General features: G+C 45.4%; 2 protein-coding genes across 2 annotated transcripts in view; both read right to left on the bottom strand.

Annotated features, from left to right (window-relative positions):
* Positions 1 to 935: 935 nt before the first annotated feature.
* On the bottom strand, positions 936 to 22007 carry LOC121007490 (homeobox expressed in ES cells 1-like). The gene is made up of 5 exons (XM_040439433.1): positions 21907 to 22007; positions 12031 to 12256; positions 8671 to 8874; positions 3618 to 3775; positions 936 to 2044 (listed from the first exon to the last, which is right to left on the bottom strand). The coding sequence occupies exons 3-5, from the start codon at positions 8864 to 8866 to the stop codon at positions 1700 to 1702; spliced, it is 699 nt and encodes a 232-aa protein (XP_040295367.1). The 5' UTR covers positions 8867 to 8874; positions 12031 to 12256; positions 21907 to 22007; the 3' UTR covers positions 936 to 1699.
* Positions 22008 to 22206: 199 nt separating this feature from the next.
* INTS1 (integrator complex subunit 1) overlaps positions 22207 to 24843 on the bottom strand; it is a 74595-nt gene continuing 71958 nt past the window's right edge. Inside the window, exon 49 of the mRNA XM_040439432.1 lies at positions 22207 to 22424. Within this exon, the coding sequence (XP_040295366.1) occupies positions 22309 to 22424 (116 nt within the window). The 3' untranslated portion in view covers positions 22207 to 22308. The remainder of the gene's footprint in view (positions 22425 to 24843) is intronic.

The following is a 24843-nucleotide window of genomic DNA, read 5'->3' as shown; positions in this document are numbered from 1 at the left end:
ACTTAATCTCTCCTTTTATGATCCACTTCAGATTTATTTATTTTTTTTCCAAAAACTGCATCGGGAAACCTGTGTGGCTCATCCTGGTGCAATGTAAGGAAGTGCTGGGTGCTCTGAACCAATGAGCTGTTTCTCCTTGCTGATCTACATCTCCTTCATATGGTTTTACTGGAATATTCAGTGAGAAACTGCAGCTGCATCCCCCTCCTCCTTGTCTTCTATTTACAGTTTTACACTAGGTGGATTTTTTGTGAACTAAGGAACCTCCTGTACATTTGCAGAGATCGCAGGGTGGCACAGAAACCATATTGTCCTCATGGGATGGGAGATTATATTACTGATTTATGGGGGGGGGGAAACAACTAAAACAAAGTGTGAGAGGGAGAGCAAAGAGAGAGTGAGAAAAAGGGGAGAGGGATAGAGAAGAGAAAGAGAAAGAGAAAGGAACAGAGAAGAGAGATCAAAGAAAGAGGAGAGAGAAGGGTAAAGAGTAGAAAATAAAGAGAGGAGAGAGGATAGAGGAGGGAAGAAAGAAAGAACAGAAGGGAGGAGAAAGAGAAAGGATAGAAGTGAGAGGAAAAAGATTGAGAGAGATTAGAGATAGAGGGGAGAAAGAAAGAGGTAAAGAGAGGAAAGAATGAGAGAAACAAGACAAGAGAAATAGAATAGAAGAGAGGAGAACAAAAAGAAGAGAAAGAAAGAGAAATTGAGACTGGCATTGCCCATGAAGTCAAGAATCATCAGAAGGACTGCATGTAAAAATCACAAGGATCCTGTTTATTCCCTTTGTAATGAAAATGTTTCAACATCCCCTTGAAGACACATACAGGACTTATATTAGATGGTCCTCAAGAACCTAGAAGGCTGTTGGCATGATTGGTCTTCAAGGTTGTGGATACCAAAAAAAAATGTCCATGGCAGAGTAATATAGAAGATACAAATATTGTCTTGCCAGTGTACGACTAGGATACATTAGTCCCACGACAGGAAAGTCCATGGCAGCTTTTCATTTCCTTGCCACATCTAATGTCTTCAAGTCATATCCTTAAGAACCAATAGGTTATGAAAGTGATACCCACCCAAGTGTTGCCTTCAAATGGGGTTTTCCTCTGTTGGACCTGTAGGGTTCGGCTTTGGCTGGGCTGCTTTATCGTGTCAGAACCTGAGATCTCTTAGAACCTCCTGATGGGCCTATTCAACCTCTGTCTATTTTACTACTTCACCCTCCTGGTTAGAGAATCTAACTGAAGTGATTGATAGAGAATACCTGGTGGGCCATCATCTTTCCTAGTTTTCAGTTGTTTGCACATCATCCCAAGGAAAAGATCCCATGTACATTGTCTTTTTTTACACAAAGTCCTGTTTTGTTATGGCTCTTAGAGGAAATCACACCACCTTAATTCCATTCATTCTCATTGTACTTCCAGCTTTCTGGTGAGGGTTCCTCAAGCCAGGACAAGTTAGCAGATGGTTGGAAGATGACAAGATGAATATGTTCCCGGTAAACACCCCAACAACACTGATTTATTTGACAGAAGGCACAAAGAATTATTGTGTAGGATGGTGATATCTCCTATACATATATTTTGCTTGACCAAATCAGAAGACAATAGACATCCATTATTAAAAACATGGCACTTAGCATAAACCTGCCCCTATCTTCCAAAATCAGTCATTTAAGAGATGTTACGTCTTGCTGCTATTGAACTGTAACATCTGTCCCCGATTCTGGATTCATTGTGAACTTCTGAGGTCTCTCTTGTGTTGCTACCAAGCCATGTATCCCAGCCTCATGCTCTCGTGCCTTTGTACGTAGGGTGGCAATGCTACGGGTTGTATTGTCTTCTCTTTGGTTTGAAACTTCCGTCATTTGGTTTGGGGGCTCCAATACTTTGTTTCTGGTACATTTTCTGTCCTCTAATGGGTTCTCCTCTGGTCTTCTATTGGTATTACAGTCTGAACTACTCTTATCCTCCCATGGGACTTGATAATTTTGCATCTTCATTTGCCTTCTCATCTTTGCTCGCCTGTTCTGAAACCATACCTGAGGAAGAAATTGGGGAAGAATTCTGTTATCTATGAAGTCTACACTAGAAATAATACGTACGGTATATTTCTGGCAATAGATCTTGCAGACGCTGCTAGAGGTCTGAGCTGAAGTGGCTGTCAGTAACTTCATTTAGCTGAGATCAGTTTGACTTTCAAGAAAATTAAAGTGGTTGGTGGTTGTCTATTTTGGACAAACACTTTGTTAAAAGTGCCATATTTTTTCAGTTTGCGTTTCTATCAGGAACTTTGTGCTTTCATTGCTTTGTGCTGTGGGAGTAAATTAGAATAGCTGGGAGGCAGGGCATGAGCGATGGGAAGGGAGTACTATGTGTACATTATATAACAGGGAGAGACATGGAGGCAGTACTGTCTGTAGCTAAAGTATTTACAAGTAGGGAGTACTATCTGTACCTACACCATTTACAGAAAGAGAAAGGGACTCAGTGATACCTGTGATTACATCATTTATAGAGAGCAACAGGGAGGCAGTACTATCTGTACCTACATCTACAGGGAGAGAAACGGAGGCAGCACTATCTGTACCTACATCATCTACAGGTAGAGACTGGGAGACAGTACTATCTGTACCTATATCAGTTACAGAGAGAGACAGTACTATCTGTACCTACATCGTTTACAGAAAGAAAAGGAGGCAGTATTATCTGTGCCTACATCATTTATAGGAAGAGACTTCGCCCATGGTTGTGTGCAAATTTGGAAGAGTGCACAAATACTCATGATCAAAATCACAGGTAAGTAATAGAATATCATAGGACGTCATCTAAGGCAGTGTTTCCCAACCAGTGTGTGTGCCTCCAGCTGTTGCAAAACTACAACTCCCAGCATGCCCGCACAGCCAAAGGCTGTCCGGGCATGCTGGGAGTTGTAGTTTTGCAACAGCTGGAGGCACACTGGTTGGGAAACACTGATCTAAGGATCTAACGTATGGCTCATTCAGATGGCCTTAAGTGTTTTGCGGTCCGCAAAACACAGATATCGGCCATGTGCTATCCGCATCTTTTGCGGCCTCATTGACGTGAATTGGTCCGCACCCAATCTGCAAAATTGCGGAACGGATTCGGACCCGTACATACGGCCGTCTGAATGAGCCCTTAGGCTGATGGAGTTTCTAAATTAATGTTGTGATATTGAAGGGGAAGAGGGAGGTAAGCTTGGAAACCACCAAATGAGATTTAGTTACTGGAAGGAGTAAGAAAAAAAGCAGACTCCCTTTTCTAAAATCGGAACTTCATTAAATCTGTTTTTGTGAATGTAGGTGATAGCGGACACGATTACCTTTCACAGGATAGTCACTACACTTTCCCTGACTCCTGAATGGTCTTCGATGACGGCTTATCCCCTTTGAGAACAAATACTGTAGATTGGACATGTTTAAGTGCTACTGCCCAATCCATCTTTTCTATAACATCTTCCAATGGGCAGAGTTGTAAATTCTCCATATACACTTGATGGACGACCGAGCTCATCGAAATCAGGAGGTTCGTGGACCTTCACGCTATGTCTATGACCATACTGATGAGAGGATATATATCACCCCCCTGTCTCACCTGCACTCTAGTCTCTAACAGGTCCAGCTTCAGTGCCAGGGCCTCCCTCATGAAGATGTCTGGGTAATGGTTGGTCTGGAACACGTTTTCCAGTTCTTCCAGTTGCCAGCTGCTGTAATTGGCTCGCGATCTCCGCTGCTTCATGCAATGGCTCTTGTCTAACAGGGAGAAACGGAAAGACGACTGAAGAAGAAGACTCCAACCAAGGTGACAAGATCCAGAGGAATATAACATCCACATCTATAGCGTCCTTGAGTAATGGTTCTATGGTGTGGTCTATCATGTCTACATGGGTCCCATTTGACCTGCAGCTATGATACAATTTAGGATGATAAAGAAGAGATGGGGGTACTTCAAATTATTGACCCCTTTCAATAACATTATCTATCTTCTAGGAGACAGCAAGCCAAGAAATACTCAGCCCCATGTGCAGACTCATTCACTGGTAAATCCTAGTGTTTTTACAGCGAAAATTACATCGCATTTTTCAAAAAGGTTGTAGAAGGTGTAAGTCTGAAACATGTAATACATTTGCTGCAACCCTTCTAAGTCATGGGCCTTTTCCATGACACTTTTTAAAAAATGGTCAAAGAGGGTTCAAAAAAAGTGTCAAAAAATTTGGCACCAACTATGTATCCCACTTTTTGGGGGCAAATTCAGACAGAATGTTTGTGCATTTCGCTTCGTCAAACATCCCATGGTCGGTTGCACTTAAAGAGGTTGTCTGGTTTCCAATGCTGATGACCTATCACGATAGGTCATCAATATCAGATCGGTAGGGGTTTAACTCGCAGCATCCCCAGCTGATTAGCTGTTGGAAGAGAAGGCAGCTTTGATCAGTTGCGTCAGACCCCCGCCTATCTGACATTGAAGACAGGTCATCAATATCGGAAACTGGACAACCCCTTTAAAGGGAACTTATTTTACAGGACTAGTTTAAACAGGGGAATTTATAAAGCATTAAAGGGGTAGTCTCATCTCAGACAGCGATGGCATCTCGCTAAGATATGTCATTAATGTCAGATAGGTGAGGGTCCCATCTCTAGGACCCACAACTACCTCCAGAATGGGACCCCCTGAAGTAAAAGCGAGCAGACACTCTCCATTGACTTCTATGGGAATTTCAAGAAGAGTTGGCTGTGTACGCACAATGCGCTCTCCATCCTCCTCAAGGCTTTAGAAAATAGTTGTGTGCACTCGCTCTGCAATTTTCGGGACTCCAATCCTAGTGAATGGGGAGCACCTGCGCATGAGCGGTGCGCTCTTCTTCACATTGGGGGGCCCCGTTCAAGAAATAGGACCCGCAGCTATCTGACTTTTACTGCATATCCTAGTGATATGTTATCAAAGTCTGAGATGAACCAACCAGTTTAAACTTTAGGTTGCTAGTTGCACCTCCAGTATAACAATTTATTAACCCGGCTCTTTCCATTCAGTTCCATGAGAGCCGAGTAGGGGTGCTCAACTATATTCAGAACTCCAATAGAAGTGGTGGGAGAGAGTCACACATTCATGGCCACCTCTCCATTCATGAAGATAGGGCCCCGTTTTAATAGATGGGACCTGGACCTGTCGTCTGGATGAGAATAACTCTATAGGGAATGTACTACAAAGGGTTGTCCACTTTCAGGAGAAACTGGACAACCCTCCGGATCAAGATGCCATGAAGAACAGGTAAGCAACGGGTGAAGAACCAGAGTGATGGTGGAAGATCTGGCAGGTAAGTACTTGCCCATCTTCACTGCAGCCTGATCCGGAGGGAACAACCCTAAGGGCTCATGCACACTAATGTCTTTTTTTTTTGTGTCCATTCCGTTTTTTTGTGGCACGTATGCGGAACCGTTCACATTAATGGGGCCGAAAAAATAGAATAGAATGTGATATGACGGACAAGGACAGGACTATTTTATTAGGGGCCGGACGTCCCGTTCCGCAAAATGAGGAATACACACAGCCCGTATCCGTGTCTTGCGGATCCACTATTTGCGGAAAGCAAAACACCCAGCGGCCATATGCATGAGCCCTAACTGTGATTCTAGAGGCTCTACACTGCCTCTATTGCCATAGCAGTGAACAGATTAAGACCTCTTTTTTGCGTTCCATATACGGTCCGTATACAGAACCATTCATTTCAATGGTTCTGCAAGAAAAACGGAATGTACTCCGTATGCATTCAGTTTCCGTTGAAAGATAGAACATGTCCTATTATTGCCCGCAAATCACGTTCCGTGGCTCCATTCAAGTCAATGGGTCCACAAAAAAAGGAACACATACGGAAATGCATCCGTATGTCTTCCGTATCCGTTCCGTTTTTGCGGAACCATCTATTGAAAATTTGACGTCTAGCCCAATTTTTTCTATGTAATTACTGTATATGCCATACAGAAAAACGGAACAGAAACAAAAAAACTGAACAACGGATCAGTGAAAAACGGACTGCAAAACACTGAAAAAGCCATACGGTCGTGTGAAGGCCTAACCCTTTATGACAGATGTTTTATTAGAATTTTTTTTTTTCTTTTTGTAGATTTTGCGCATTGGTTTTCCAATCAGAAAATGGTGCCCCCCCCCAGCCTTATATCAGCTTTTAAACATTCATAGGGCACTTAGAGACTATACCTTACAGATAGGACACTGGTTGTAGCATTACGCAATGACAGCAATTAATATTTAAAGGCAATAATCTGGTCCGCGCTCAGCCTGGCGATATAAAGTCATGTCGAGACTGATAAACGGGATTTATAGGTTTTCTCAGAATAGATTTAGGCAGCGATGTAAACCTGATGGGAAAAGTGATAGTACATCCATATGGTTACTGTGCCTGGAGGGAAACCTCTTTTACAAGATGCTCCATTCAGGTTTTTATGTGACAATCTACAATATATAGAAGACAGTCACTTCCAGGACCCGGGCCTGCGCTCCCTGGGCTTCATTTATAAAATAAGTGGAGCAACTTATTACCTATAAGGGTTATGAACATACACTCTGGCCACTTGCCGCCGCTGCCACTAGAAGGCGCTCACTGCACACGGTGTTATTATGGAGTTTAATGTATTACTGTATGCAGTCAGCTCTTGGGCTCCCTCTGGTGGTGGCTACATATTTGAATGTTATTCCCTGCAGAAGATTTTGAAGCTTTGTATTAAAAACATACACGCCTCTCAACCATGTCTGATACAACGAGACAGCCTGGATTAAGCGGCACAGTTCCGGAAAGCTGGCCACATATCCTGTTTTCAGCTGTATCGGCATCCTTAGAACAAGGCTGCCTACTCCACCACTCACACCCCTGACGTCATTACCCCTGCAGAGCAAAGCGCAGACAGGGCAGATCAGAGTGGACCTCCAATGATTGATCTGATGCTTTCCTCATGAGAACGAGGTTAGGTGGGTATTTATTTCGGAGGCACAAAGAAGGTAAGGTTGTGGATGCAGCATCATAATGTTGGGGGGCACCAAGAGGCATTCTGGTGGGAACTTAGGAGGCATCTTTAGTGTGTGGGGGCACTTAAGTGCCATCTCTTCTGTGGGGAAGTATTAATAAGGCATCTACTGTGTGGAGGGCAATAAGGGGCATCCATAATGTGGGATATATTAGGCAGGCTTCACTACTGTGAAGGGGCACTAAAGGGGCATCATTACAGAGTGTGGAGGCATTAAGGGTGCCTCCTTACTGTGTGAGAGGGCACAAGGGACACTAAGGGTACCTGCACACAATGTGGATTATGCAAAAAAAATTTGCATTTTTAATTATTTTTGTGCAAAAAAAAACCTCAGTGTAAGGCCTCTTTCACACGGCCGTTTTTTTTTTTCCGTTTTGCGGGCCGTTTTTTGCAGTCCGTATACGGTCCGTATACGGAACGATTCATTTCAATGGTCCCGCAAAAAAAACGGAATGTGTTCCGTATGCATTCCGTTTCCGTATTTCCGTTTTTCCGTTCCGTTTAAAGATAGAACATGGCCTATATTTGGCCGCAAATCACGTTCCGTTGCTCCATTAAAGTCTATGGGTCCGCAAAAAAACGGAATGCATACGGAAATGCATCCGTATGTCTTCCGTATCCGTTCCGTTTTTTGCGGAACCATCTATTTAAAATGTTATGACCAGCCCAATTTTTTCTATGAAATTACTGTATACTGTATTTGCCATACGGAAAAACGGAACGGAAACGGAAACACAACGGAAACAAAAAACGGAACAACGGATCCGTTTAAAACGGACCGCAAAACACTGAAAAAGCCATACTGTCGTCTGAAAGAGGCCTAATACAGTGCCAGCAAAGTCAATGGGATTCGTCAGATCTCATGGACACTGAGTATTTTTTCCGTGTGGAAATTGACCCGAATTTTAAAATCTGCAGCATTGATTGCACAATGCCTCACCTTATGTAGAGTGCTTTTCTCCCTAGACTTCAATGGGGTTTTTAACATACACAGAAAATCCACACAAAAAAACACATAAAAAAAACACACCAAATCTGCAATAAATAGTGCAGATTTATGGCTTTTTTTTTTTGTAGATTTCATGCGGATTTTCTGCATACAAATCCGCACCCTATGCAGTTACCCTAAATGTTTGGAGGGCGTAAATGGGACTGGGTTTGTATGGACAGATATTGGCGCCTTTAAGGGGTAATTACAATATCTGATCTGCTATCGACAGGGATCCGACACCCTGCACTCCTGCCTATCAGCCGTTTCGGGAGTTGCTCTGGTGCTGGAACTACACAGCTCTGTCCACTGTGTAATGGACGTTCTGCAGTAGACAGCTCTGTCCACTACACGATAGATGGTGCTGTGTAGTTCCGTGGACAAAGCTACCGCCGAACAGCTGAGTGGCGGAATACCACTTTAATGTATATTGTGGTGCGTTATGAATGTTGCAGGATCTGTCCGTCTTTACGTTCTTTTACATTTGGCCGGTATAAAAACGTAGGAGACTGCGGTAAATAGCTGCTGAAATAGGAATCGGCATTGGATTTTGGGTCGAATTAGAGTTAACAGAAAAACAAATGGCGTTCACAGAAGAACCTCTTTGATGTATTTTAATTACCTGGCAAATGACAAGGCCTTGTCTGCGAGAACAGAGTGGCATCCTTACGTGCTCCAGAATGGCCGCAGGGCTGGAACAGCTGAAATCCAAAAATAGGAGACGGGAGGAAGATGCTGGAAAACCTGTTGGGCAAGATGTGACTGTAGATGTGCGCGGCCAATGGCGGAGAAGTGACTTTGTGGCCGGGACCAAACATGTTAGAGCCTAGAAGGAAGGATGGTGTCTGTCAATACATAATCTAAAAGTACACGACTGCCAGCGAAGACAGTGCAAACATTACAACCGGTACAGACTCCATATTTCCGGATCTGATGGAGAATAAGTAAACCTGGATGAACACATAGCAGTAGTTATCCACGGTCATCATCGGCACAATGCCGCTGAGGATAACCAGCACAGGACGGAGCAAGTGATTGTGACAGCAAATATAAAATCCATACAATTCCTATTCAGGTGAAATCCATCGGCTGTGGAACTGGGTAGAGATGAGCAAATTTCATATTTTGAAATTCGTTTGCGATTCGTTTACTGGTAAAAGCAGAATTGCGTTATGGATTCAGTTACCACGGACCATAGCGCAATTCTATGACGGAATGCCTTTAGAGGCATTCCGTCATAATAGAAGTCTATGGGCCGCATAACGGATCCGTACAGTTTCCGTTATGCAGGAGAGGACTCCCCTGCATAACAGAAACGGGACGGATCCGTTATGCAGCCCATAGACTTCTATTATAACGGAACGCCTCTAAAGGCATTCCATTATGCATTCCGTCATAGAATTGCGTTATGGTCCGTGGTAACGATATCCATAACGCAATTCTGCTTTTACCAGTAAACGAATCGCAAACGAATTTCATAAGTGGAAATTCGCTCATCTCTAGTGTTGGCTGTTGGACCTCGGCTGATCAAAATCCTGGACAACCCCTTTTAAAGGACCTTTTCATGCCTCTGCCTGACACTTGTAGTGGAATCGGTAGGGGAATAGGGGTGGGTGGAAATGAAGGATTCTACTGGCATATTTTTGCATGCTTGGTGTTTTTATAGAGGAAAGTATGTAGGGGGGGGGGGGGGGGGGGAATGCACTGGTTAAAAAAAGTCATGCAAAAACGGCATTAAGGCTAGGGCTACACGGTGACACCTGTTGCGGCCAGGATCGCTGAGCAGCGATGATCCCATAGAAATTAATGGGATCCCGCGGCAGTCGCAAGAAATCCAGCCGTGTTGTATTTCTTGCAACTGCCGCGGGATCCCATTCATTTCTATGGGATCACCGCTACTCAACGATCCTGGCCACGACCAGTGGAGCCCTTGCCTTAAATGCAACATACACTGGCACTTGTGTTTTTTTGCAAACCATGGATGCCTATGAGACTATATATATATATATATATATATATATATATATATATATATATATATATATATACACACACACATGGAGAAGGTCAGGCAGCACTCCTTCAGATACAGCTGTAATTGTATGGGTGCCCGCGGTGGTCCCTCGATATAGGACGGAATCAGTAGAAAAAGAAAATCCGCAGCACTCCTTCAAGTAAAAAATGTGCAATGTGAATAAATTGCACATTTTTTACTTGAAGGAGTGCTGCGGATTTTCTTTTTATATATATATATATATATATATATATATATATATATATATATATACACATATATATATACATACACATACATATACCAGACCCAGAGCATGCTGAAATTTGAAAGAAAACGCCATTGACCCAAAAACACACAAAAGGCCATTAAAAAAATAAAATAAAGTTTGTGGAGCATTTCATATTTTCCATTGACTTCCATGTAACTCCGGGAGCATTATTTGATTTAAAAAAATGCAGCTATAACAAGGATAGTCTTCCATGTCATTTTTGCACCCTCCCCCCAATTACTTTGCACTTGACTAACCAGCTCCGGGTATGCAGGTGATTATGTGCATGGTTCCAGAGGCACCGGGAGATTTATCAAGATGCAAAGGGAAAAGAGAAGCTGTTGACCATAGCAATCAAGTTTTAAAAGGTCTCCGGATAAAAATCTGCCCCACTTTTTCCCCTGCACCGCCATCGATAAATCTCTCCCCCTGCGCTGTCAACATTCTCACGAAAGAGCGCGATACGACCGTAGGGCTCACGGACACAGCCGTATTACTGATCCATTTTGTAGTCTATGTCCATAGATCCAAACTGTACCTGAGTATGCCTGCAGTATGTTGAGGGAACTTTCCTCCTGGCTCCTGAGGCTTTAAACTTTGGCCTTCATGGCCAGCAGAGCTTAGGGTGCTCTGGCTGGCGTGGGCACGTCCAGCAGAAATGTGCCCCTGCACACCCTTCCCCTAGCAGGGGGTACTCTAGACCGTCTGGAACTAACTTGTCCCCACCCTCCCTTCAGGAAGTCGGACTAGCCCACTTCCTTACAGGGGGGGGGGGGGGGGGGTTTAGATTGGAAGGGTAAGTTCCACTCTCTTTAACTATAGCTCTGCCATATTTGCTGCCACCTGATGGTGAACCAGGCACATTACATGAACAGTTACATAACATTAGAAATGCACAGTGTGGAGGACCTGGAATAAATGCACAAGATGACATGAGGTTAGACCAATAAAGACAGTAGCAAGGTGCAGAAGTGGTAACGCCACTCTGGGGTGTTACACATGCGCAAACCAATAAGACAAGTCTTGGTAAATATGAACCTGTCCTACAAGAAAACAACCACTAGAGGTCAGACTTTAACCAAATACGATTAAGCTGATTCATTAAGCGCAGGGATGCTCAACCTGCAGCCCTCCAGCTGTTGCAAAACTTCAGCTCCCAGCATGCCCTGGCAGCCTACATACAGCAGGGCCTGGTGGGAGTTGTAGTTTTACAACAGCTGGAGGGCTGCAGGTTGAGCATCAATTTGAGGCAATTTAAAGACAGGCGTTTCAAATATTCCAGTCTTTTGACTCCTAAAAAAAAAAAAAAAAAAGCGACCTTAAAAAAATATCTCCGGCAGTCCTATAGAGATTAATGGAGCGGCAGCTCACATGCTCCAGGGCTGGTCCATTGGTACATGGATACACAGGATCCCCATTCTCGCGATCGGTGGGTGCCCCAGCAGTCGGACGTCCACTGATCAGACACATCCCCATATACTGTAGATAGGAAGTACTGTATGTTTAAAACTTGGCACCGCGCCTTCGAAGCAGGAAGACCTGCGTGGCACCATACGGCACCTAATACTAGGTAAACTTAGGAAATGCGTGCAGCCGTAAAAATAGATGCAAAAGGCACAATCACAGCAAAACGCACACCAGACAGCAGGCGCGTGACATGGCCGAAGGGTCTGCCATCCCGGAAAACCTTCACTCACCTGTTGAGGAGCTTCCCAATCAGTTTGCCTCCAGACTCTGCGACTGAACGTCTGCAAATCCCACACACACACGTCCTCCCATTCAGGAGAAAATGAGGGTTTAACGCCGAGAGCGCGGACGCTACTAGGCAGGCACCTGAGGCAGGTGTGAACTCTAATACCTGCAGTATATCCTTCCAAGGAACCGTCTCCGCTCAATCATTCGCTGGCAGGCAAGGAGCCATTTCTCAAAAAAAAAAAAAAAAAAAACTTCAAAGAGGCTCTTCAGTCAATTAGAGGGAAGTGTGATTGAGACGGGAGATTAAATTACTAAGCAAATATTCATCCTTAATGCATCTGCAGCGCTGACCCAGAAACGAGCTGTCAGCACCGAGACGGGCTCCGTAAAAAGTGCTGCTAAGTGAGGCGAAGATGTACGCTGTAATCACAGAACCTGAAGATTTTGGGCCCCCAGTGCAAAACGCATCGGGGTCCTAAAAAAAACACCTACCACGTGACATTTATAATCTTATGTGGCCACACAGGGAGACCAAACTGTGTTGGGGATGTATCAAAAGGGGTGAAAAGGAAAACTGGCTTAGTTGCCCACAGCAACCAATCAGATTCCACCTTTCATTTTTCAGAGCTCCCTTGGAAAATGAAAGGATCCAGCTGATTGGTTGCTAGGGGCAACTAAGCCAGTTTTCCTTTTCACCACTTTTGATAAATCTCCTCTAATGTTTTTTGAGCTTTGGCGGCTCGGACGCGGACCCATTCACTTCAACGGGTCCGCAAAAGATGCCATAATGATAAAAGTGGGACCGGCACCTATCCTTAGAACGGAGACCGCAAAGTGACAGAGGGTGCACCAGGCATTCACTGCCCCCCCTCTATTTATTTCTATGGGAGTGTTCTAAATAGCCAAGCGTGCGTTCGGCTATTTTCGGAAGTGTCATTGAAATTAATGGGAAGCGCACCATGCAAGTGCAGCCACCGCTACCCCCAATGTCCAAGATGAGACAACCCCTTTAAGGAAAATAAAACCTTGGGGGAAATTTATCAAACTGGTGTAAAAGGCAAACTGGCTTAGTTGCCCACAGCATCCAATCCGATTCCACCTTTCATTTTCCAGAAGAGCTCTGAAAAATTTAAGGTGGAATCTTATTGGTTGCTATGGGCAACTAAGCCAGTTTTCCTTTACACCAGTTTGATAAATCTCTTCCAATGCTGACGTGTGAATGAGGCTTTATTCAGTGGGGTTGATCAGTATGTGGCCACCCACCGCAGTCTCAGCGCTGTTTCTGGTGCCAAAACCACGGCAAGATAAGGCAGGTTATCAGTAAAAGAACATTTTATAATACAGCACATTACAAAACTCACCATAAAAGAACCTAAAATCCAGAAGACATTAAAAAAATTCACATTTAGGGCAGCTGCAGATATGAATATCACATTTTGGTGGGCATCCTACATGGAAAATCACTGCTTTCCAGGGGTGGACTAAAAGTGGCCCCATGTTATAGGCAGGTGGGCCAACACAAGTAGGCGGGGCCAGCAATACCTTACTGCAGAACAAAATACCGCCCCTGCAGAACCAAATACTATAGTGCAGCATAAAATACCGCCCCTGCAGAACCAAATACTATAGTGCAGCATAAAATACCGCCCCTGCAGAACCAAATACTATAGTGCAGCATAAAATACCGCCCCTGCAGAACCAAATACTATAGTGCAGCATAAAATACCGCCCCTGCAGAACCAAATACTATAGTGCAGCATAAAATACCGCCCCTGCAGAACCAAATACCATAGTGCAGCACAAAGTACCACCCCTGCAGAACCAAGTGCCACAGTGCAGCACAAAATACCGCCACCCTCGCTGCAGTATTCACCCGTATCACCGCCCTGGGGACAGCGATACAGTTGAACTCAGGAGGGGACCTACGTGGATCTGGTGCTCCTAGCTTTAATTAATGCTGTAGCATCAAATCGGCCCACCAGTCAATTTCCCTGTAGGGTCTATGGCCTGTCCACCCCTGCTGCTTTCAGATGGTCGCATTGACGTGTCCCTGAACCTCCATGAACCCCTATGGAAATTTTAATTTGTTTGCGAGGAACATTTAAAGGTCTGATCATTTAGGGCCATAACAGATGCTAAAATGAAACCACATTATGGTCATCATTAACTGTCCCTGGGTATCTCACCATCATACTAATACTTGCCAACTCTTCCGAAAAAAAGGGGAGCCCTCCCAGACTCCTGATAGAGCTGGCAAATCATAAGACACAGCCCAGCACACGAGGATCCGTAGACGGAGCAGGATGTTGTAAGAAAAGGGTCAAGTCCTGTTAAAAGGGACGGGGTAAGGTTTAAAAACATCCCCTCTTTCTGAGGCTGCAGGTCAAAAGTTGTCCAGTATGTATGTATTAAAGCAGTAATGTATCAGTCTAGGTATTTCCGGGCACACGTTACACACTGTGTTATGCCTCTGGCAGGACCTAAGGGAGTGGCCGGAGCATGACGTAGGGACTCGCTCTTTGGTTTTCTTTGGATCTGTGTCATGCTCCACCCCCTCAAGCCCTGAGTATTCAATTTACTTTGATCCACAACTTAATGGGGTTGTCAGGGAAGAGAAAAATTGACTTTTTTTCCTTTCTTTTTTTCAAAAACGGCGCCACTATTTTTCTTGGGTTGAATCGGGTATTGCAGGTCAGGCCCTGACAAATAACTGCTGCCATTGCAGGGGCAGCCCCGAGACAGGAGTGGTGCTGGGGGAAAAAAATGACTAGGGATGAAGCACAGATTTCAGATTCTGATTTTGGAGGAAGATGTTTTTGTTTTTTTCTGTACCCACCGCCCATTGCTGCCCCCTAAACGCACTTTGTATGAGCAGGAGTGGGGGATGAGACATAACTAGCGCCCCCAGAGCTGGATTTGCCAGTTATTGCGCACAATTCACAACCGAGTGATGAACGCAGAAAAGAAATCAGCTCAAATGCAGATAATGAACCATAACACATATGTACTAATGGCTGAGCCCGACATGTACTTCGCCGACTCTCTCTAAGGGCGCATTCACACGAACGTGCAGTGTTTTGCGGTCCGCCAATTGCGGATGCCGCCCGTGTGAATTCCGCAATTTGCAGAACGGAATGGGTGGCCCATTATAGAAATGCCTATTCTTGTCCGCAAAACGGACAAGAATAGGACATGATCTATAATTTTTACGGGGCCACGGAACAGAGCAATGGATGCGGACAGCACACTGTCTGCATCTTTTGCCGCTCCTCCATTGAAATGAATGGGTCCACATCCGAGCCGATGGGAACCAAACCACATTCGTGTGAATGCGCCCTAACCGCGTAATGAGAAGGGGGGGGGGGGGAGCAGGATAAAAAAAATAAGAATTACATGCTCGGTACTACTACCCCTAACCTCTATTACCATTTTGAGGGTCACAATTCAACTTAGGCCTCATTTACACATCCCAGTCCGTGTTTTATCCATGACAGTGCGTGATCTATCAGCGTTTGGTCCGTGGTTCTATGGTTTTCAGTTTGTGTGTCTTCCATATTTCACGGACAAGGCTAGGCTTAACATTTATTTCCAGAGCATCTTCTAGCAGCAATCCGTGAAAACAACGGACCAAACACAGGTTTTATTTGTATTGTGTCCCTGGTTTTCAAGGATTCAAAGACTATAATGTGTGTGAGGGATCCATCATCACGAACAACATAGGGCGTGCTTCCGTGGTGTCACCATTAATGTTGGGCGAAGCGAGCTTCGGATGCTACATTCGAAGTCGCTTCATTCAAAACTTCGGATTAATATTGTGCCCAGCCAGGCGCCCCTGTGAAGGAGCCCAGCACCGCCTGCGTCCTCCAAATCTCCTCCTAGCTCACAGTTAGATCGCCGTAATCTCGCGATGCGCGAGCTCGAGCATGCACAGTTCCTTCCCTGAGGCTGATGCCAGCACTGCGCATCGCGAGATTACGGCGATCTAACTGTGAGCTAGGAGGAGATTTGGAGGACGCAGGCGGTGCTGGGCTCCTTCACAGGGGCGCCTGGCTGGGCTCCAGGAAGGTTCGTACAGCCCCTTGGGCCCCTTACCAGGGTCGTTTACATATCTATAAAATCTTTTTTTAAGCACAATAACAGCACTCAGCCCTATAGGACAGGTATATTGCGGACATGCTAGCGGCGATCTAGCCGTGCATGTCCGTCAGCTCTATAAGCTAAAACGAGGTGACAGAATCCCTTTAACTTAAAAAGTTCAACTACCAATATTATTGAACGAAGTCACGAGCGACTTCGTAAATAACTGACTTTGGCTCATCGGAGCCCATACATTCTAATACTGTACAGAGACAGATCTCAGAATAGCATTAATCCGAAGTTTTGAACGAAGCGACTTTGGATGTAGCATCGGAAGCTCGCTTCGCTCAACACTAGACCCACAGAGGGAGATTTATCAAAACTGGTGCAAAGGAAACCTGGCATGGAAGCCAGGGACCGCACACCTAAGTCAATCAGTGATGTGTAAACCAAGCCATAGGGATCATCCACACGACTGTATAAATGGGTCCGCATCCGTTCTGCGGCCCCACAAAAAAGATAGAGCATGTCCGTTGGGCAGACAGGAATAGGCATTTCTATAATGCGCCGCCCACAAATTGCGGAACGCAGCAGTGTTTTGCAGATCTGCAATTTATGGTCCCTTAATATGCATCAGTTATCAGCTTATCGCATGACGGACAAAGTTGTCATGGGATTGGAAAAAAAACCAAAAAAACAACATGGCGGCAAAATCCGCAACAAATCCACTGCAAAATCTGCAGCATGTGTTCCATCCCCATGTCACTGCGGATGATACCACGTGCACTGCAGAGGCAGAAATCTGGAGTAGAAATGTATTTTAAAGTCCACCCCGCAGGTCAATTTACCCTGTGGATTTTATTTTATTTTTTCATTTTTTGCAACTTGTTCTGTAAAATGATAAAGATTTGCTGCAAGTTATTCCACGCCGAGTTACAGTCAAGACGCATTGGGGCACATTTACTAAAGAGTCAGTAGTTTTATTTATTTAATCGCATTTACTACTAAAATTGCGCCTGTTTTTTGGGGCTGTTTGCCGATTTTGATTTTTTTTTAGACCAATTCAGAAGTTCTCAAACTTTGTGCGTCTTTTTTTGCACCTGAATTTGTCACAAAAACAGTCTAATTTCTACTCCACTCCAGGGCTGGCAAGCTTTTCTTCGTATGTTTTCAGTGCTGAAGTGCGAGTTTTTTCGCATTAAAAATTGCACTTTCCAGGAGACATGCGACTTTTCCCCGCACAAATGCGACTTTTTTCATGTTCATGAAATATGCCTGTCTAATTTTATGGCCGATAACAGGCGAGCTTGATAAATGTGCCCCATTAACCACACGCGCCTTAGGCTACTTTCACACCGGCGTTTTGGCTTTCCGTTTGGGAGATCCGTTCAGGGCTCTCACCAGCGGTCCAAAACGGATCAGTTTTGCCCTTAATGCATTCTGAATGGAGAAGGATCCGCTCAGTTTGCCTCCGTTCCGCTTTGGAGGCGGACACCAAAACGCTGCTTGACGAAACTGAGCCAAACGGATCCGTTCTGACACACATTGAAAGTCCATGGGAACGGATCCGTTTTCTATGCCACAATCTGGCACAATAGAAAACGGATTCGTCTTCGCTATGTGAAAGATAATACAAACGGATCCGTTCTGAACGGATGCAGACGGTTGTATTATCTGAACAGATTCGTCTGCGCAGATCCATGACGGATCCGCAACAAACGCGGGTGTGAAAGTAGCCTTACCAAGTTTCACTTGTACTTGCTGCAAAACCACGACCAGCACAGGCAACGCATGGCGATTAACATCCGCGTGCAGTTTCCGCCGATTGTTGGCAATAGCACCTTCTCTATATATCAGTATGCTACAACTTGTGGCCCTCCAGCTGTGGAGAGAGGCCCTCCCAGCACACCGGCAGGCAGTAAGCTAACGTATACTAGGAGTTGTAGTTTTACCAGACGAGAGCGCCACAGTTTGCAAATCACTTGCCCAAATTCTGTTCAGAAGGTTCCAGGAACACTGCCATCTATAGGATGTGCCTGGTAGTGCAAACCCTGCCTCATTTACTTGAAAAAGGACAGAGCTGCAATACCAGGCACAGACTTTAGACAAAGGGGGCGCCGTTTACAAAAACATCCTTTTTTTTTCTTTCTAATCTCATACAACCCCTTTAACTGAATAGACACCGCTCATAATCTGGGCTCCCCTCAGCAAAAAGCAATGGCGATATTCTTTAATAAATGACCGTTCCACTGAATTGTGCTAACGCCTAAAAAAAAAAAATAAGGAACTGCTTCCGTCTCAGGATTACCTCCAGAGGAGCTTTGAAGCCAGATCACTTTCTCAAAGAGGAGAAAATTCCTTCTCTCTGGAAGGCAGCAGAAAGCGTGACAACCCAAATCACTTACAAATGGCAGGTAATTGAATTAGCTCCACTCACCTGCATTAATCACATTACCAGCTGTCTACCAGGGTAATTCACCCAGAACCGCGCTGCCCTGCAGCATGATGGCGATTTTACCCAAGACGGACCCATAGCTGCCCATTGTGAAAAAATGTTAAAATATCCCCTGTAAGTAAAAAAAAAAAAGAAAAAAAAAAAAAAGATAGTTGGGGTCCTTTTTAGTAATAAGCGAACTTCGAATGCTAGATCCGAAGTCGCTTCGTTCAAAACTTTTTGGACTATTACTGTACGGAGATCCGTCTCCCTACAGCATTAAAATTTACGCGCTTCGATGAGCGGAAGTCAGTTTTTTGCGAAGTCGCATCTGAAGTTCGCTTCGCTCATTACTAGTCTTTTTATACGGACCGATGATCAGGCAGATTACTGGGGGATGTGCGTTTGTATAAAAGGTGCTGGCGATCACCCGATGAAGCCGGCGATTGAATAATGGTTTTCTATAGAGACAGGCGATGGCTTGTTCCGCGTACAGCGGAGGCGATTGAGTCACGTAAATGCAGCCCCCATCTCCCCGGATGATCGGGCAGTTATCAGGAACGTTTAGTTCATTCCCAATAATCTACCTATCGATCCGTCTAAGGGTAAATGCACAGGGTTAGGATTTATGTGCGGACAATCTGCACCGAAATCTACATGGAAATCCGTGCGGACAATATGCATTAGTTGGTGCGGATTTACATGTGGTTTTGACTCTTCCCTTTGAAGTGAATGGCAAAAAAAATCCGGTCAGGAAAAATAAAATAAATTGACATGCTGTGGATTTTAAAATCCGCACAAAAAAAAAATAAAAAATCTGTACAGTCGGACTCACACAAAAAAAGAAAAAAAAGCCCTTACTTGCTTTAGCACCCTTAGGCCTCTTTCACACGAACGTGTGCGCTTCATGGCCGTTATGCGGATTCGCAATACACGGGTGCCGTTCCGTGGGCATTCCGCATCACGGATGCGGACCCATTCACTTGATTGGGTCCGCAAATCCGGAGATGCGGAACGAAAGCCTACGGAGTGCTTCCGTGGGGTTTCGTCCCGCACAAAGATAGAACTTGTCCTATCTGTTTGCGGAACAGGCGGATCGCGGACCCGTTAAAGTGAAATCGGTCCGCGATCCGCTGCCCCACGGTTGGTGCTCGTGCGCGGCCACGGGGCGCACACGTTCATGTGAAAGAGGCCCTAAAAGGGGTTGTCTCACTTCAGTAAATGGCATTGATCGTGTAGAGAAAGTGAATACAAGGCACTTACTAATGTATAGTGATTGTCCATATTGCTTCCTTTGCTGGCTGGATTCATATTTCCATCACATTATACACTGCTCGTACCCAGGGGTTACGACCACCCTGCAATCCAGCAGTAGTGGTCATGCTTGTACACTATAGAAAAAAAACACCAGCCTAGGCTCACACTCCCGGCCACCAGAGAGGCCGGTGCTATTTCCTATAGTGTGTAAACACGACCACTGCTGCTGGATTGCAGGGTGGTCGTAACCCCTGGGTACGAGCAGTGTATAATGTGATGGAAATATGAATCCAGCCAGCAAAGGAGGCAATATGGACAATCACAATACATTAGTAAGTGCCTTGTATTAACTTTCTCTACATGATCAATGCAATTTACTGAAGTGAGACGACCCCTTTAAATCTAGATCTTCTAATGGTGTGATCCCTTTTGGCATAAAACACAAGACAACCTTACCCGAACCACACACAGAACATTAGATTGTAAGCTCTTGCGGGCAGGGTCCTCTCTCCTTCTGTACTTCTTGTACTGCGCCATGGAATGAATGGCCCTTTAATAATAATAATAATAATAATAATAATAATTTTCCGCCATTGTTGTGTCAGGATTCTCCGGGGTATTCCCATGGTATCGCAGCCTGCAACCATCTCATCTCCTGCCAGGCCGAGGGCTTAGTTCTGGGTCGTTGGCAAAGTGTAGGAAGCGAGAACTGAAACTTCTCTTCATGGTGAAAAGCCACAAACTAAGAAAGCATCCCCCCCCCCCCAGACTTCAAAGCCACAGACGTGCGAGGAGTCCGGAGCGCAGCAACAAAAACACTGCGGACTTCAAAGTGTCAGCTCACATTACACCAGCTCTTGTGGTTACACACAGAATTTCTAGATTTTTTTTTTTTTGCAAAAACACCATGGTCAGATGTTCTATATAATAGGAAATAATACGACGCTCTGCACAGGGAGATTTATTAAAGTGTTTACACCACTACTGTGGCTTAGAAAAAGTTGCAAATTATGTCGGAAGCCATATTTACGCAATAATCTGCCTTCCTTGACGGGCGTGGCCCCCGCGACCCGCCAGATTTAATAGACACTGGCATAATTGATCCTGAAGATGGGTCATCAGTATAAAACAATCAGAAAATCCCTTTAGGGCTCATTCAGACGGCCGTACGCAAAAATGCAGATCCGTTTTTTTTTTTTGCGGACAGTTCAGCATGTCCGCAAAAAAACAGATTGCATTTAGTTTTTTTTTTGCTGATCCATAGACTTCGATAGGGCCATGTCCTGATTTTCACTGACAAGTATAGGACACGTTTCATTTTTTTTTTTTGCTGAGCCGTGCAATGGAAGAAAAGGGCCCCATAGAAGTGAACGGGACAGCATCTAATCCGGAAAAAAACAGATACGAAATTTTGCGGACAGCATACGGCCGTCTGAATGCGCCCTTAAGAATGCCCTACAAAAACTGTGGGGGATAATTAAGTGATCTTCACCACAACAGTGGCGCATTTAAGTCGCTGATTTTGAGGCCTGCCATTTTTCCCCATTTGCTCCACATTTCGGAAGTGGCGGAAAAAAACAAAAACGGGGCGTCGCAGCAGGTCCGCCACATTTATCTTTATTCAAGCCTGTTTTCCGCCATGAGTAAAAGACAGAAATTTACAGCAGCTGATACATTTTAGACTGTCACGTGGCCTGCAGACAATGCAACAAATCCAAAGGGGCCTATACATTAATTTTGCGCATCCTCTGGCTGCGCGGGGGAAGGGGGGGGGGGAATCAAGACCGGCGTGGAAAACGTCAGTCTTGATAAACATCCCCCATGTGGTTTGTAGGGGCAGTTTAAGGCTACTTTCACACTCGCGTTTTGTGCGGATCTGTTTGGTTAGACGGACACCAAAGCGCTGCAAGCAGCGTTTTGGTGTCCGCCTCCAGAGCGGAATGGAGGCGGAACGGAGGCAAACTGATGCATTCTGAGCGGATCCTTATCCATTCAGAATGCATTGGGGATGAACGGATCAGTTCGGGGCCGCTTGTGAGAGCCCTGAAACGGATCTCACAAGCGGACCCAGAAACGCCAGTGTGAAAGTAGCCTTATTCTGGAAAGTAACCTGAAAGTTTAGGCCCGCTTTCAGCTCTGCAGTGCTGTGAACCCTGGAAGCTGAAGTGTCCTGGGCACCGGCAGACATGATGTCTGGTGAACCACCGTCGTCATCCCACATATGCTCTTCCGGTTGGCAGTAAAATCTGTAAAGCATCATGTGGCACAGGGGGGTCCAGTGTAAAATGTCTAGACGAAGTGGATGCCCGCATGAATTTCCAGGCTGTGAAAGAGTGTGGCATGCGTGGGCATTCAGAACAGATCCCTTTTGTACATTATATAAAATGTCAATGAAACAGAACAGCCGTGATCAAGTCCGAAACCATTTTAATATAAAAAATAATTACAGGACGATGAGATGTTTTGTGTCACGCTGTCCTCTTCCATTATGAAAACAGTCCTAGTTGTGGATTTACACCATGGCCTCCATGTGCAGGAGCTTCAAAGCTTCAGAAATCTGAGGGCTGGTGTCCATCTGTCCGTACATCCCCACCAGGAAGGCTCTGTGCAGAAGAATGGCTGCGTGCTCTGTGGAGACAGAGAAGAACAGATATACAGACAATAGTACCTTTTCTACAACATATGGGGAAGGGGGTCCGTCAACTAGAACCCTTCTCAATGCTTGGGAAGATGAGCCGCAGCGCTGGGTAACAAATCTACCGGAATTTGGGTTTGGGACACAGCAGTACATCAGTGAGGACATCAATACAGAAAGTGAAAAGGGTATTATTCCTGGCAGGTAAGGCATATTGCTAGAATACGTCATGAGGGTCCAACCTCTGGATCCACACAGATCTTGAGAATGAAGTGGCTGAAATGACGATTTAGCATCGTGTCCCTATTCACTACTGGTCCTGCACAGGGGTGGCTGACCATGCCCAGGGCATTGCAGCTCGACTCCCATTCAAATGACTGCCCTACACTAAAGGCTATGCCCAATCTGCGGCCCTCCGGCTGTTGCAAAACTACAATTCCCAACATGCTTTGATAGCTGTAGGAGATCAGGGCACGCTGGGAGTTGTAGTTTTGAAAGACCTGGAGGGGCCGCAGGTTGGCCATACCTGCCTTAGGGCAATTTTTTAGGACTGTATTTTTTTTTTAACTTTATGCATATTAAACATTTTTCATTTTGCAAGTATCAAAATGTGAAGCAAAATCTTCCACAGACAACATGACGATGGTAATGTAGCCAAAATATAAGATCACATAATACCAGCTGTTAGAAAAAACTATGACTGTATTTTACTCATTTTTAAGCTTTAAAAAAAAAAAAATCTTTTTTCAATTGAACTTTATTAAAAATGTTCAGCCTTTTCTGAGATACAAGGGTTAAAAATCTGTCTGTTTGCAAGCTGTTACAGTCCGTCTTTGAATCCCGTCACCTGCCGGCTCATGTACAGCTCTCATCTCTGATGTCCTAGACACTCATTACAGCTTAGTTCTTATCAACCAGATAAGAGTATGGCTTAAATAAGTGTCTATGAGGTCAGAAGATCAGAGATAAGAGCTACGCATGAGTCGGCAGCTGATGGGATTCAAAGACGGACTGTGACAGCTTGCAAACAGACTCATTTTTAACCCTTGTATCTCTGAAAAGGCTGAACATTTTTAATAAAGACCAATTGAAAAAGGAGACTTTTGTATTACTTACCAGTAAAGTCTCTTTCTCGCTCTTCCTTGGGGGACACAGGAAACCATGGGTATAGCTCTGCTCCCTAGGAGGCGTGACACTAAGCGAAAGCTGTAAGCCCCTCCTCCATCAGCTATACCCTTCAGCCTGGAGAAGAGACTGCCAGTTGCGTGTCCAAGTAGTGAAAGATAACCACCAACCGGAAAAAGAACTGTCGAGCCCCAACGGGGGCAACCAAGCCGGAACCACAACTGTAACCCAATGAAGGGCGGGTGCTGTGTCCCCCAAGGAAGAGCGAGAAAGAGACTTTACTGGTAAGTAATACAAAAGTCTCCTTTTCTCGCCCATATTCCTTGGGGGACACAGGAAACCATGGGACGTTCCAGAGCAGTCCCAGAAGGGAGGGACCAGAACAAACTCAACCAACGCCAGAGGCATCAATCAACTGCCGCCTGCAACACCAGACGGCCTAAAGCAGCGTCAGCCGACGCATGAGTATGCACCCTGTAGAACTTGGTGAAGGTGTGCAAGGAGGACCAAGTGGCCGCCTTGCAAATCTGCTCCGAAGAAGCCCGATTTCTCTGAGCCCAGGAAGCCCCGACCGCTCTAGTGGAGTGAGCGGTAACACCAAGGGGAGGAACCCTGCCCTTGGCGAGATAAGCCTCAGTAACAGCCATCTTGACAAAACGAGCGATAGCAACTTTGGATGCCGCCATCCCTCTGCGCGACCCTTCCGGGACCACAAAGAGCGAGTCAGTATGCCTGAAAGATCTGGTTACTTCCAGGTAAATCTTGAGCGCCCTGACAACGTCCAGGCGATGAAGCTTCCTCTCCCGCGGATGGGAAGGGGAAGGACACAAAGAGGGGAGAACGATGTCCTCGTTCAGATGAAAGGCGGAGACCACCTTAGGAAGGAAGGAAGGGACCGGACGAAGAACCACCTTGTCCTGGTGGAACACTAGGAAAGGTTCCAGACAGGAGAGTGCAGCCAATTCGGACACCCTCCGAAGAGAGGTGATGGCTACAAGGAAAATAACCTTGCAGGACAGAAGTCGCAAGGAAACCGTCCGCAGAGGCTCGAAAGGAGAAGCCTGGAGCGCTGAGAGAACCAGGTTCAGGTCCCAGGGCGGTACCGGAGGGCGATACGGGGGAACCGCGTGAGCCACGCCCTGAAGGAAGGTCTTGACAGGACCAAGGGGGGCCAGTGGGCGCTGAAACAAAATGGACAGCGCAGATACCTGACCCTTCAAAGAACTAAGGCCTAGACCTTGGGCCAGTCCGCTCTGCAGGAAGGACAAAACGGTGGGGAGAGAAAAG

This window comes from Bufo bufo, chromosome 7 (genome assembly GCF_905171765.1).
Source record: "Bufo bufo chromosome 7, aBufBuf1.1, whole genome shotgun sequence".
Lineage (NCBI taxonomy): Eukaryota > Metazoa > Chordata > Amphibia > Anura > Bufonidae > Bufo > Bufo bufo.
This window is presented reverse-complemented; position numbering and strand designations above follow the sequence as displayed.